At 42.3% G+C, this 15,803-nt stretch overlaps 2 protein-coding genes across 3 annotated transcripts in view; one reads left to right on the forward strand and one right to left on the reverse strand.

Annotated features, from left to right (window-relative positions):
* Positions 1-5,540, forward strand: part of stard5 (StAR related lipid transfer domain containing 5) — a 31,312-nt gene extending 25,772 nt beyond the window's left edge. The window contains exon 6 of the mRNA XM_072278353.1: positions 5,254-5,540. Within this exon, the coding sequence (XP_072134454.1) occupies positions 5,254-5,275 (22 nt within the window). The 3' untranslated portion in view covers positions 5,276-5,540. The remainder of the gene's footprint in view (positions 1-5,253) is intronic.
* Positions 1-15,803, reverse strand: part of il16 (interleukin 16) — an 86,439-nt gene that overhangs the window by 4,172 nt on the left and 66,464 nt on the right. For both annotated transcript variants that reach the window (XM_072278350.1, XM_072278351.1), the window contains 5 exons: positions 13,954-15,430; positions 10,391-10,592; positions 5,232-5,333; positions 3,272-3,512; positions 1,693-1,818 (listed from right to left, as the gene is read on the reverse strand). In XM_072278350.1, the coding sequence (XP_072134451.1) occupies positions 1,693-1,818; positions 3,272-3,512; positions 5,232-5,333; positions 10,391-10,592; positions 13,954-15,430 (2,148 nt within the window). The remainder of the gene's footprint in view (positions 1-1,692; positions 1,819-3,271; positions 3,513-5,231; positions 5,334-10,390; positions 10,593-13,953; positions 15,431-15,803) is intronic.

Genomic DNA, 15,803 nt, shown 5'->3' on the forward strand with positions numbered 1-15,803 from the left:
CTCTCATCTACTACTTCCTCTGGCAGCTAGTTCCGTGCTTACACCACCCTCTAAGTGAAGAAGTTGTCCTTCAGATTCCCTTTAAGTGTTTCACCTTAACCCTATTATCCTCTAGTTCTATCCTCACCCAACCAGAAGCAAAAAAACTTGTAATCATTCACCTCATAATTCATAATTTTGTATACCTCTATAAAATCTCCTCTCATTCTCCTAGGCTCTAGGAAATAAAGTCACAACTTACTCAACCTTTGCCTATACTTAGGTCCTCAAGTCTCAGCAACATCCTTGTAAGTTTCCTCTGCACTCTTTCAAACTTATTGATATCATTCCTGTAGTTAGGTGATCAGTACTGCACAATACTCCAAGTGCAACCTCACCAATATTTTATGCAACTTCAACATAACAACACAACTCTTGTATTCTTATTTAGGAAGGCCAATATGCCACAAGCTTTCTTTACCACCCTATCGACCTGTAATGTCACTTTCAAGGGATTATGGATCTGTCTTTCCACATCCCCTTGTTTTACCACATACTTCAGCGCTCTGCCATTCACTGTATAACCCTTCTCCTGGTTTGTCCTTCCAAAGTGCAACACCTCACAACTGCCTACATTAAATTCCATCTGCCATTTTTCAGCCAATGTTCCCCACTGGTACACATCACTTTGCAAGCTTTGATAGCCTTTCTCGCTGTCCATAATGCCTCACTATACTACACAGCAAAATGCTTGAGCAACAAGAATAGACCTGTTGTTACATCCCGTTTTTTGCTCAACACTGAGGTGTGATCGTGGGCTAGCAGTGTGTGTGAACTTTCATAAATCATTCTATCCACATCATTTGCAAACACTATGTTTCATGTGTGAGTCTTGCAAAATTGACCTTGGAATTTTTATACCTTTAGACATTGTGAACAAAAATCTCACATAGACATTGGGAGATGAGTTTTTCCAGGAGACCACAGCATAGAAATACCAATCTCGCTGATCTCCTGTCACCTTGGTACATAATTTGACCAACATATGTCATTAGTCATCAGAGATTGATTCTGTATTCATTAATCTACCACAGATGCAAAGACATGGAAACTCAGGTATGCAAGTTGTGGGAAGGGTTAAACCCTCAATAAGTTTCTCTTGATGGATGACGATTGGTTGCAAAAAGTGCCAGTTTCTGAGTACAATGCAGAGCACCCACATCACACACAGTAAAATATTCCCAAGCCACTTTTGAGGCCAGGTGGGGAATCTTCTGCTGACAAAGGAAGCACTGGAGCCGGCATCACAGACCACAACAGAAGACCCTCCCTTCCATCCACTGCTTCCCTTCCAAACAACTGCGGAGCCAACATCAGCACCAATCCCATCCTTACTGCCCATGTCACTCACCCAACCATTTTATATTTTCTGGGACTTTCCCAAAGCACACTATCTCATAAAGCAAGAGGGCCGACAACTGCATAGATAAATTTAAAAATGAGGCCATATCTTGGTTGATCAGGTACCACCCTGTCCAACTTTTGGTAATGCAGCCCACAATGGGCTTACGAATATTTGCCACTAAGGGTCCAAACGCATTTTTTTTCCTCCCAATCTTTCTGCACACAATCGTACATCACTCCCTGGATTATTTGCATGATGTTTCCATAACTTGAAAAAGTTCTGCTTTATAAACTGGTCAATCTGCTCACCTTTAAAAATCCGGTTGATAATCAGTGGTTTGTCTCCGTGAATGGAACCCTTTCCTCCTTCCAAACTGAAGCCAACTCCTGCAGCGTTCTTTTCAAGTGTCACGGTGAAAGTGTTCAGTTTGTCTTCTGTTGTAAATCATAACAGCAAAGCCTGGTTAATAGGTCTACTCAACAGATTCTTGTTTAATTATCCTTGAACAGATACATGAGGCAAAGGGGAGCATGCAGAAACGACTTGATCACTGAGGAAGTTAGGGAGAAAATGATGTTTGTTGTTGTACAGGTGTTCTTTCTGCCAACACTCCATATATGAATGTTCCCCAAAATCAATAGAATGCCCCTCTCTCCACGTAGGAATACAGTGGATTCTGGTTAATTGGGCCATTGGTTAATCAGGGAAGCTGTTTATTTGAGAAAACTCTTAGAGAACAATAGTTCAAATAAATAGACAGAATTCCCTTCATTTATTTGGGACGATATACCACTTAATTGGGACAGGAGACTGTTGCTGAATAGTTTCCAACTAGCTTCAGTCATTCCACCATGTTTAGAGCAATCAGTTTTTAAATAGCGTCAGTTTGTGTGTGTTTGTGTTCAAGAAGCAATGATTTTTGTCACTGATTGTTGGCAAGAAGTAAGCAGTAAGACAACTTGGAACTATTTTACTGACGGCAGTTTCAAGCATTCAGGCTTGGAGATGCCAGAAACAGTCATGTGTAGAATTTCACTACTTCAACAAGTTAGAAATTACGAAGGTATTGACAATCATCTTGATTGTTACAACAAAATGAGGACTTGGAGGATGTAATCATCTAAAGCATTGAAGGCAGTCTATTATCTGCACTAGGTGTTACAGTTAATCAAAGGAACACAGCAGATGAATTTTTCTGTCAACAACTATTAGGAACTAATACAATCTTATCGTACTCTAGAGGTATTGGTAGTGTTCTAATTTGTTCTTCTTTTCATTGGCATATATAAGTTTTTTTTCTTCAGCTGTATTAATTATATACATACTAATTTGTTGAATTTCTGTATTTTATAGATGTAGAAGATTATATATTAATAAAAAGATTTAAAAATGAATAATTTGTTCTATTTTTTCATTTAAGTATATATATTGTTACTCAGTTAAATAGTAGTTTTTTTAAATATACCTTTTAAACTACTTCCATGAAACTTTGGCTAATTGGGCAGCCACTTAATTGAGCCAAAATGTACTGGTCACAATGTGTCCCAATTATCTGGAATCCACTGTATACCTGAATACACATAATGCAGTTCACCCTAGCCTTTTCATTTCCCAGCAACAAAACCCTTTCATAAATTGAGGAATATCTGTATTCTAGATTTTTGATTAACTTCTGACTGTGCAACAAATCTGTATTTGAACCAATGGATTGCATTTGAGATGTACAGGTCTATTCCTGGCAGTATTAGTCTTGCTGAAATGTGATACCTTCTACCAATGTTATAGTGACATTCATAAGACTCATGGTTTAAACAGCATGGTAAAGGAGATCTGTGGTGGATGACTTGTGGAGGTGCAGAAGAAAAATTCATATTGAATTGTCTCTACCTGAACCTGCAGGGTTCTCAGTTGTTGCGGATTCTGTTGAAGTGCTGAACTTGTTTTCACTTTCCTTGCCCTTGTGGACCACAATTACCGCTTGCCTTGGCAGTCGAGCTTGGCGCAGGATGGTCAGACCCGCAGAGTGAGTCGCACCTTTCAATGACTGCCCATTGATTGACAAAATCTCATCCCCCTTTTGAATTGTTCCTTCCTGCATGGCCAGGCCATTTGGAAACACCCTGTGAACCTGTCATTGGAGGACAGTAGAAAATGGAAGACAACAGGCTGATTAGTGTCTACACACTGTGCCATGTGTGATTGCTGGGCCTGCTTCTACGAATTGTCCATTGAAACCTGTGAATTTTCCACATCTATCTCATGCGCTATGATATAAATAATGTCCTACATGTAGTTCAGGGTTGACAAGATCAGTAGCCCCTTGCCAGGGTCTAAAATATCACAATCATCTCGGGGTCCTGCAGCTCAGGGCAAATTCTGGATGGAGGGCATTGCTGTTTTGCCAGAATTCTATTCCATAATTAAAAGGTTAATATGCAGACTAGTTGCATATTCCAGGGCTGTACTCTGTTAATTTAGAAGATTAAGTAGCAATCTTATCAAAGTCTTTAAGATAATGAGAAGCGTTAATTGTGTAGTTGGAGAAAAGTTAATATATCTTGAGCTTGCTGGAGAAAACGCATTTTTTAATAAGTAGTAGCTCAGGGTCCTCTCTTGTGCAAAAAATGCATGGGGGGGCAATTCTAAGATGTGGCTTGTACCACCTATATAGATAGTAAAAAAAAATAACAGCTAGCAAGGCCTTGCCTGACACAGACAATACAGTCACGACTGTGCCAGTGTTTTTCTGTTACCAGGATGTAGGTTCAATGGTTCCACTTAATATCAGAGAATGCATACAGTATACAACCTGAAATTCTTACTCTTTGCAGACATCCACAAAATAGAAGAAACTCTAAAAGAATGAATGACTCAAAAACATTCTGTAATATTCAAAGTAACCTACAGCTGCCCTGTGTACCTGTCATTTGAGTTGAAGTGCAAAAGCATTCTGTTGAGACAGTCCTCACTCTCCTGTCCCACTCCTCTGCAGAAGTAGCTAGAGCTCTGCCTGGCCTCCCCATTCCTCCTCCAGAGCAGAGCAGACCCAAAAAGGGACTAAGTAACAAACTCTAAACTCTAACTCTAACTCTAACTCTAAACTCTAACTCCAAACTCTAACTCTAACATAGCATAGCAGAATCTTCAGAGTTTACAGAAGTGTTGACAAGGTTTCAGCAAAGAGAGTTTCCCAAGTGCAGAGCAATCAGGAAGTGTAACTGTAAAATGCACATGGGTTTAAATAACACTCAAATTCTATAGTACTGTTTATTTGCCCTTGTTCAGCTGCTCATTGTATGGTGAGGTCATCACGGCAGCTCAGTGCCAGGATCCCCACCAGACATTTCAATTATCTGTCAACCTCAATCATTTTCCTGATGGCTAAAACTAACACGGGCTTTGCCAAGCTGAAGGTCAATCTGATGTTGCAGTCCAAACCGCTCAGTCGTCTCAAAATGTCTGCAGAAAACCACCAAACCACTGACAATACTTGCACTCGCAAAAGGATTGCTTCCTGTGCCTTTACTTTAGTGAAATAGACACACTAACTGACTTTGAGGACTGGATTCAGGAAATCTTTCATAGACTCCTAAACCTGAAACACTCAAAGAGAGTTGGCCAAATTAGTCCTTTGCTTCCAAAAATTCTTCCAACGAACACATGCCTTGTATCCCACTGCCAGTGTCCAACCCTCTGGTGTAGTTTAATTGAACAGGTGAACTATCTAATAGGATCTTTTTGCTGGGTGGAAGGTTCCAGGACTGAATTCTCAACATCTGAGCTGAATGAACAATATTCATACTGCGGAGAGTGTTTCACTTCACTTCTCTTTACTGCTGATACTCACAGTAGTCACTTTGTTTTCACAGTCCGCACCACCTCCAATGCTGAATCCCAAACCAGAGCCTTCTTCTTTGTGCAAGACCACGACATGGATGTCATCCAGTTGCTGTAAAGTGAGGATAATTTTAATGAACGCAAACACGAGGAAATCTGCAGGTGCTGAAATTTCAAGCAACACACATCAAAGTTGCTGGTGAACGCAGCAGGCCAGGCAGCATCTCTAGGAAGAGGTACAGTCGACGTTTCGGGCCGAGACCCCTCGTCAGGACTAACTGAAAGAAGAGCTAGTAAGAGATTTGAAAGTGGGAGGGGGAGGGGGAGATCCAAAATGATAGGAGAAGACAGGAGGGGGAGGGATGGAGCCAAGAGCTGGACAGGTGATTGGCAAAAGGGATATGAGAGGATCATGGGACAGGAGGCCTAGGGAGAAAGAAAGGTGTGGGGGGAAGCCCAGAGGATGGGCAAGGGGTATAGTCAGATGGACAGAGGGAGAAAAAGGAGAGAGAGAAAAAGGAAGTGTGTATATAAATAAATAAATAACAGATGGGGTACGAGGGGGAGGTGGGGCATTAATGGAGGTTTGAGAAGTCAATGTTCATGCCATCAGGTTGGAGGCTACCCAGACGGAATATAAGGTGTTGTTCCTCCAACCTGAGTGTGGCTTCATCTTTACAGTAGAGGAGGCCGTGGATAGACATATCAGAATGGGAATGGGTCGTGGAATTAAAATGTGTGGCCATTAGGATTTGAGATTTGAGCCTGCATGTGTTTACCAAAGATTATCTTGGAGGGATCAGCGGATGTGACTGTGCATGTGTGGAACACAGCGAGGGGCAGCTGTCCATATGTAGGGCGAGGGGAGTAATGGGATTAAGGAGGAAGGGTCTGTAGAATGAGTGAGACCTCTCCTCAGGCAGGAAGGACAGAAGCCTACAGCCCCACAGCACCACTTTCTTGAAACACTGCTTTCCTACATCCTTCAGGTTCTAGAACCAATCTACACAACCCTAACCCTACCTCAGCAATGGGATACTCCATACGACTTCCTGCTCTACCATGACTGTTTTATTGTTGTTTTTGTACACACATCTTGTTTTCCTCAGCCGTTTTCCCTTCTTCGCTCCTGAGTATTCTATGTTCTGAGTGTTTGAACCTACACGTCTGTGATGCTGCTGTAATGCTTCATTGTACCGGTACCTCACCATACTTGTCAATAAACTTGACTGCCAAAGACTAATCTGTTCTTTTTCATTAATGTCTTGTCTGCGCAGTCTTTTTCTTCACTGTGTAATTTATGTTCTGTCTGTTGCCCGTATTGATGTGCCTGTGATGATGATGCTGCAAACAAGTTTTTCATTGTTACCGTATCTCACTGTACTTGTGTAGATGACAATAAATTCCACTTGACATGACTTATAGGAAGGGACCCACATCTTTAGTTTGAGGAGTATGGCTGAAGGGTAAGCAGAAAGCTTATCCTTCCAATGCACCCTTGATTAACGAGGAGTGTGAGGAGACAACATCTGTGAGCAGAGCGGAAAGAGTCTATAGAACGAAGTGCGGTATCTGGGTCTGTACTATCTTTAGCAGATGAAGAGCATCTGCAGGGTCTGGAAGAAGGTGCTGGGAGCGTTGCAGTTGAGAGGAGCATCTGTACTGAATGGAAAGCACATGAACAGTCGGGAGATGTCTGCAGGATCATGGTGGTATCTGCAAGGTGAGAGCAGCATTTGTAGACTGAAGGAAGAATTCAGATTGAAGCAGGAAGAGGTCGTTTGGCCCCTTGTGCTATTCCGCCATCTCATAATATCATGGCACATCTTGCACCTGGCTGCTGTTTTCCTGTTTTTGCCCCATTTCACCTGATTCTATTCTCTGTCTTGAATATATTCTGTAAATGACCTTCCACATGTTGGTAGAGATTTCAGATTCACTATCCCACTGATGAAGGAATTTCATTTCCTTTCTATACTGATTGGTCAGCCCGTTATTAGACCATAAGATGTGGCCACAAAATTCGGCCATTCGAGCCTGCTCTGCCATTCCATCATAGTCAATTTATTATCCCTTTCAACCCTGTGCTAACGTCTTCTCCCCATAACCTTTTTGATGCCCTGACTAATTAAGAACTTATCAACTTCCACTTTAAATATATCCAATGACTTGGCCTTCACAATGAATTCCACACATTCACCACCCTCTGGCTAAAGAAATTCTTCATCATTTCTTTTCTTAAGGGACGTCCTTGCATTCTGATGCTGTGCCCTCTGATCCTAGACTCACACCTTATAGGAAATATCCTCTCCTCTTTCACTCTATCTAGGCCTTTCAATATCCAATAGGCTTCAATGAGATCTCCATCATTCTTCTAAACTCCAGCAAGTACAGGTCCAGATCCATCAAACACTCCTCATATATTAACCCTTTCATTCTTGTGAACCTCCTCAGGACCCTCTCCAATTCCAGCACACCTTAGATAAGAGGCCCAAAACTGCTCATAGTACTCGTAGTGCGGTCTGGCCAATGCATTATAATGCCTCAGGATTATATCCTTGCTTTTGTATTTTAATCCTCTCAAAATAAACGCTAACATGGCATTTGCCTTCTTCACCACCTGGAAGCTAACCTTTAGGGAATTCTGGATGAGGATTCCCAAGGACAGAATTTATTATTCTATTCACTTCTTATAAAATTTATTTTCTGAGTGTTATCTCTACCTAAGTGCCTGTGATGATGCTGCAAGTTTTTTTTTCCTCTTGTGCACAGGACAATAAACTCAACTTGACTCAACTTGTTAGAAAAGTTTCTGAGCAGTGAGGGGATGAATTTGCAGGAGCAGGGTGGGGTTTACAGAATAAGTGGCAATGTCTGTAGGGTGGCTGATGCTAAGAAGGGAGGTGTCTGCAGGTGTGGAGGAAAGAACTTGTTGGACAAATGGAGCATCTGTAGCCTGAGGTCTAAACAAGAAGGGAGACACTTCAATAGGACGGGGCAGCACCAGTGGCTGCATAGAGCAGGCTCATAATATGAGGGTTGGGTCCTGTCGGCTGAATAGCTAGGGAAGGTGTGGGTCAGATCAGTGCGGTGTCAATGGTGAGGAGATAAAGGACTAACGGTATAATGAGGTCTGTCTCTATTGTTTGCAGAGTGTGTAGAGCTCTCTGCAGGGTGAAGGGGACACAGGGAGGGCAAGGGGAAAACAACTAGGATGAGAAGAAAGAGCCTACAGGAGGAGGGAAGCATCTGCAGCTTAAAGGGAGTATCAGCACATTAATCATTTGAATGATGATGGGGATGTGGACAATGGTCAGGATGCTGAGAGGAGATAGGATGTAAGTGGCAAAGACGGATCTGTTGAGTTGGGGAAGATGTCTGTGAAGTGAATGGAAACCATTATAGGGTAACAGGAAAATGTCAGTGGAATGTAGTTTTCAATGGATCATTGAATTAACAGGCTCATCCACAAAGTGAGAGGCACCTATGGTTGTGTAAGGAAAACTGTCTGTATGGGAGGGGATGCACCTATAGAGTTCAGAGTTTGTTAAAACAGGGAAACAACTCTTTTATTGATGTGCCTCAAGATTAAGGCGTGTGTTGATGAGGTGGGGACATGTCATCTGGAGGTTATCTAGATCAGCAGCATCTCATTGCCTGAGACATGTCCAGAGAGTTGACCGTAACAACCACTACATTACAAAGGTAATTCTTTGCCTGTAAATGTCTGCAGCATAACGTAATTAATTTCAGTTGCTATACAAGTAAAACAGTTACTTTTCTCTCATGCTGTTCATAATTTGACCCCATTTACCGTTTCCTTTTGCTGAAAAAACAATTTTGTTTGAAGAAAATTTGACAGCTAATCAAAACATTTTGGCCTAATTATTTGAAGTCTCCACACCAGACACTGAGCCTCATTAATGGTCAGATCAGCAGGGAATCAGTGCTCCACACAAATATGATTTAAGTTTGTAGATTTTATATTCCTGTTTGATCAAGGAAAAGCTGATTTCCTGCATTTTCACAGCTGACAGCAGACTGGAGAATGGTGAAAGGACACAATCTTGATCGATTAGCAAGTGCTTTAACATTAAAAAGTAAGGACAACATGGAGACGTTCTGTGTGGAATATGATCATTCCGTTTCCCATGGCTTACCAGTTTTTTGCTGGAGTTGTTAAAATCATTTGTTTGTAAAATAATGAGGAGGTTTCATGATCCACATGAGCAATCACAAGGCCATTTGGGAAATCATTCTAACAGTATGTACAGTACTGTGCAAGCTTTAGACATATATGTAGCTAGGGAGCCTAAAACTTTTGCACAGTACTATAGTAATTTAATGCATTGCACTATACGGCTGCCACACAAAAAAATTTCATGACATATGTGGGTGATGATAAACCTGATTCTGATGTGGGTCGCTATTGTGGACTGAGAGTGGGAAGAGGGCAGGGAGAGGGGAATCATGGTTGGGAAAAGGGGGGGAGAGAGGGGAGAGAGTCGGAAACGCTTGGAAACATATGGCCTTGCCTGGTGTCTCAGGGCTGAGTGTGTCTGCTCCCGCACCACCCAGCCCCCCCCCATCCCTGGCACTCCTTCTCTACCACCTGTCCCACACCTCCCACACCCCGCGGTGTTCCACCCTCACCATTCCCAACCTCCTTTGCTCTCGCATGTTGACAAATACAGTACCATGCAATAGTCCTAGGCACCCTATCTATATATATGCACCCAAGACCTTTGCACAGAACTGTAAGTGATCCTGCTGCAAATGTAGAGCCTTATCCACAGAGTGGGTACATGTCAGCAACATGCTTGGACCATTCTTGTGATTTCTGCTCCGATTTCCCAAGTCTCTCCAGTAAATCACCGTAATACACTTTGCACAGAATATAAATCTGCAGGGACACTCATGTTAACATATCACAGTGTAAAAGAAACTTTGTAAGCCTGTTGCTGAGGAGGCAGGGATACAGTGCCAGATGTGCAGATGAATTTCACCACAATCAAAACAATAAGAATAATCGAACATGTGGAGCCTCTAAATTGAACCTTGAAGTTAAAGATTCTCATGTATGTTTCCAAAAGCCCTTTAATACTTATTCTTAAAGAGACATTATCCTATGGTCGGTGTTAATTTCGTGCCATGCATTTATGTTCTAACCTTTAAGGTTTCCTCATCCAGACTCTTTACTTCTGCTATCAGCTTCTCCAGCTCTTCTGCAGGAATCAAGGATATAACAGACTGTGCAGAGACACAGGAAGATAACGATGAGCTGCGCTCTTTCTTTCCATCTTCTTTTCTATCATCGTCCTTCTGGTTTTCCTCTGCCAGATTAATAGTGCAGTCTCTCAACTCTGCAAGACTAGAGCAGAACATACTCTGTTATTCCCATGAATATTTGTGGGTGCAAAAAACTTAATGCAACCTCTCCGATGAAATAGCGAGTAAAACAAAAGTCACAAAAATAAAGATGGCATTAAATTTCAACTCATATAGGAGGGAAGGGATAAGTTCCATCAGGATGGAGTGCACTTATAATTGAATCTAAAAAATAATAAGGTCTAGGGCACAAGTTAAGTGAATTACTTGATGGTGGATTTGTTCATTTCTTGTGTTTCACATACAAATGTAACTTATTTAAGTTTTCTCTTTTAACTGAAGACCAATAACTTATATTTCTGTCTGTAAGTAAACCAGCCATTCTCAAACTATTCAGATTACAGAGTCGCACACAGTACCAGTCACCCATATCACAGCACTATCGTAGTGATATGACAAAGCAACACCCACACAAAATGCTGAAGGAACTCAGCAGGTCGGGCAGCATCTATGGAAATGAATAAACAGTCGACATTTTGTAAGTGTTGCTTTGGGTTTCCAGCATCTCGTGATAGTGATATTACAGGCTCCTTGAAGATTGATTCATTCGTATTATAGGTTGCAAATGTCATCAACTCCTCCATTTTACAGGGTTCATGTAGCAGTAACCTGCTACCATTGACCTCGGTGATAATAAATCCCAGTAAAAGTCCTGCTGAGGACCAATTAATGCATATTATAAACTTCCCAAGTCAGTGAGTTTTCTAGTATGCGAATAGTGTTGTGAATACATTGACATTCTTGGCCTGTGGACCACGTGTATGAAAAACTCATTAAACCCACGGGCTTAAACTGAGTGGCCACCCTCTTGTGTAAGCATATGATCTGAGCAACTATTTAGATGTGAAATTACCATTTATTTCCCTGCCAGCCTTGACTCAATGATATGGATTCATGTTGTACACACAGAACTGAGCCTGTCATCTCAGTTACCATTCTGGACTTTTAGCAAGCGAGAACGTTTAAATGAGATGTTAACCCAACTTATATTTTCCGTTGCATATAAGAGGTGCCATGGCATTTTTCAAAGAAAGCAGGGGAGCTGTACTGATATGCTCTGATTAGAATTAGCAGCAGGGATATATGTGTTCATTGGTTTCACAAGCTGTCCGCCCACTCAGTAAGGTCATAGTTGATCCATTCTTGGTCTCGACACCTGATCCCTCTTTGTTTATCCCTCAAACAATACTTAAAATCATATCACTTAGAATTTTAACAAAGAAGCTCTTGCTCTAAGTAAGAACTGAAATACGATTATAAGCTAGGTGGGACAGCGGAAACTGATTGATTGAGAACTAACCAATCAGGAGGGATGGATGACAAGGGTATAAATACCACCGGACTAGACGTGCCCAAGCATCATCCCTGATGCAGATGTTAGTTAAAATCAACACCTGTGCCCGTCTGGAAGCCCGAGAAGAGTTTATGCATCACATACGCCGGGAGAACACCAAATGGTTTTTCATGTCACTTAGTGCTTTGACCTTAATACTCATAATACTTTGTGGTGTGAAAGTTAAGCCCAACTGCTACTACTTTACAAAGTTATTTAACAAAAAAGGTGTACTGAATCACTTACTTTATTTAATTAGCTATTCTTGGAAAGTAAAATAAGGCCACATGCCATCTGAAAAAATTGGAATCAGAAAGGCTAGCCAATCAAGGAGTTCCAGATTATAAATATTACCTGATCAAATATGAAAATAAATGGATAAATCAATAAAGCAAAGCAAGCAGTCAGTTTTATTTCCATGGGTATAGAAGTGACCAGTAGAGATGTTATGTTGAAGTATTTGTGAACTTTGTTTAGACTGCGCTCAAGCAATGTGTGAAGCTCTGCGTGCCATGTTAAAAAGGTGTGAAACTAAAGGTAAGGATAATACTGAAGTTGTGTGGTTATATCTGTCAGAGAATGACAGATATAACCAAACCTTCATCTCTATAATCAAGGAAAAAGTTAAGAAGATGTCCCAGATTTAAAATTCTGAAATATTTCAACAGAGGAGGTCAGGGAGAGTCATTTTTTGAAGGGGGACAGCCATTAAAATACGCTTGGAACCAAGATATCAAGGAGAGAATTCTGGACAATTTACTAGAGAGTTGGTCATAGGTACTGAGGGAATTTCTGCATTAGTCATGGAATAGGAAAGGGAAAATTCAGCAACATTACACCTTCTTAAGTTATAAGGGGTATAGGTAGGGTAAATGCAAGCAGTCTTTTCCACTGAGGTTGGATGGGACTACAGCTAGGTGTCATGGGTTAAGGGTGAAAGGTGGAATATTTAAGGAGTGCATAAAGGGAAATGCAGCCATGTTTCCTTTCTGGGAACATGACTTAGCCACCAGCGATCAGATTTAGATTATGAGGACATGCAGTCCTCTTTTATTGTCATTTAGTAATGCATGCATTAAGAAATGATACAATTTGTTCCTCCAGAACGATATCACAGAAACACAAGACAAACCAAGATTTCCAGCATTGGCAGATTTTCTCTTGTTTATGAAGGGAAATTTCTTCACTTACTGGGTCATGAGAGTGTGGAACAAGTTGCTGGCATAAGTGGTGCATGCAGCAGACACAAAGCACAGGAGGAACTCAGCAGGTCAAGCAGCATCCATGGAAAAGAGCAAACAGACAATGCTTTGGGCTGTAACCCTTCGTCAGGACTGAGGAGGAAGGGGGAAGCAGACAGAATTAAAAGGTGGGGTGAGGGGAAAGAGGTTCACTGGAAGCTGATCGGTGAATCCAGGTAGATGGGAAAGGTCAAGGGCTGGAGAAGAAAGAACCTGATAGGAGAGGACAGTGGACCATAGGAGAGAGGGAAGGAGAGCAGGGCCCAGGGGAAAGATGGTGAGAAGAAGTGAAAGGTCAGAGTGAGGAATAGAAGGAGGGAGGGGTGAAATTTGGTAACTAGAAGGAGAGACTGATATTCATGCCATCAGGTTAGTGGGTACCCAGATGGAGTATTAGGTGTTGTTCCTCTACGTTGAGGGTGGCCTCATCTTGGCACAAGATGAGGTCATGGACCAACATATTGGAACGTCAATTTGGATGTGGCCACAATGAGAATTGAGATTACAGTCATCTAATTTAAAAAGTAAAAAAGGACTAAAATACTTCCTGTAAATCTTTTCCCATTTGTAAAAATGAAAGCTTCATTGCACTGCTCAGTAGGCAGGAAGAGCTGACTGTGGTAACTATTTGCTGATTACTCTCAGGGAGGAAGGGAACTTCAGGTTGGTACATCAGCCCTGTGCTACTCGTGGGCAAACTACCCATGGATGGGCCAGTAGAAGGCAGCTGTCATTTTATGTCAAAGAATGAACATTGCATCTCATCCTACCTGAGAGAGAAGCCTTTCTCCAACTGATTGTTCACTGTTGGCGAAGACAACGGAGACTTCTCCGCCAACAACAGGTCCTCGGATGGAGTGGAGGGGTGCGAGTTCCAAGGACTTCCACACAAAGATACCGGTGACAGGGGGAGGGCGAGTATACTTCTCATCAGGGCACGTGACAGTTGGTTGCTGACGGTATGCAGTTTGTCGCTGCTGGCCGAGAACTGTCCTTCTCTCAAAGATTTTACGTGGCAAGACTCATAGGTGGTACTGGCGGCCAGAGGAAAGCTTCTAGTCCGCAGCCCCGGCGATTTCACGGGCTGTGTTGGTGTCACTGGAGAGCCAGGCAATGAGGCGGATGATTCGCTACTGGCACTATAACATCTTCTTGGACCAGGGGAGATATTGGTGGCTTGCGCTACTGGGGTCAGCTCGTTCACCAGAGCCTGAGATACAGGCCCCACAGTCCCATTATCAGGAGGCTGCTTTGAGGTACCTGAAGATATCAACTTTACTTTTGACCCTTGTTCACCACTTGGGGCTGAGGCAGTCCTTTCCAGGACTTTACCCGAGGTCAGCAGTGAATGAGCATTGTTTCTGTTTTCTTTGTCTGGTGTATCTGAACTGGAGAAAGTTTCAAAGGAGAAGATCTTGTCTTTTATGGTTTTGACTCGTGGAGTGAATGACCCAGTCGAGGCAAGGGCTCTCTCATTGTTGCTTTCCTTGGTAGCGCCACTGGCCTGAACCCTGCTCTTTAAAGCTTTCAGGCTTTGTTGGGACCATGCTGGCTTGGGAGCTACAGGAGGTCCTTTCTTCACTGTTGTCTTTACATCCAGCTTCCTAATTGATGACACATCATCCTCTGGCTTCAGCTGTAAGTCATTTTTGGGTCTTGACGTAGCCCAATTCTTACTGGACACAGTTCCAAGGGCTTTTCCTTTGGGTAGCATTGCAATGTCTTCAGTTGATGATGCCTCCATTTTACCATGGCCGGGACCCTTTAGCCGAGAGGTGGGAACACAAGATGAGAGTTCCAATGCCTTTCCTTCCACCACTCTGTCAGCTGGAAGCTGTCTTTGGCCTTCTAAAGATGAGACTCCTTCCAAGTCCTCGGGTGAAGAAACTGCTTCCCTTTCCATTTCATGTTTGCGAGCAGTGGCGTTTAAGTTGTGGTTGTCAACAGAGGCAGCATCGGTGTGCCCGTTGATATGTTGGCTCGTGATCACCTCTTGATTTCCAGGCAGTTGTGGGAGTACTGACGGAGTGGGAAGTTCCTGTGACTCTGCTGCGGTGCGAAGCTCTGCCATCACTTTGTGAACTGCCTTACCCACCGAGTCTTCCACCGCTGTCGAAACAGCTATGTCCTGGACGTTTTCTGCTGCCTCAGCCGCTCTAACAGAGATTTCCTGTTTCTCGGTCTTGCAGCAAAGATCCAAACATGCCTGTCTCCTCAGCAAAGGCCTTGCAGACTCTGAGCAGTTCGCTACATTGCAAAACAATTAATTAATAGCAATGTTCAAAAAGAAAATCTTGCACTTAGCTCAACAAGTTTGTCCATCACCCCTTTGCATTTGACTACTATTGGTTTGCAAAATCCATGCGGGGGCAGAGGGTGGGAACTTATTTGCATTCAATATCTCAAAGACAACCACAAGTCATAGTTGTGACTGCCTCTCAGTTCAGGAGACTAAAAACACTTCCTGTTCAGAAAGTCAAAGCAAAGCAGTTTGAAAAAAAACTTTTTTTTTTGACATATGCAAATTGCATGTTTGGGTCTTGCTAGGGTTTTTAAATGTAGAATTCACAATTTAATGCACTCCAATTTTTTTTTCAAAAATAGGAAATTGAGGCATGGT

Source organism: Mobula birostris, chromosome 14, assembly GCF_030028105.1.
Source record: "Mobula birostris isolate sMobBir1 chromosome 14, sMobBir1.hap1, whole genome shotgun sequence".
NCBI classification, from domain to species: domain Eukaryota; kingdom Metazoa; phylum Chordata; class Chondrichthyes; order Myliobatiformes; family Myliobatidae; genus Mobula; species Mobula birostris.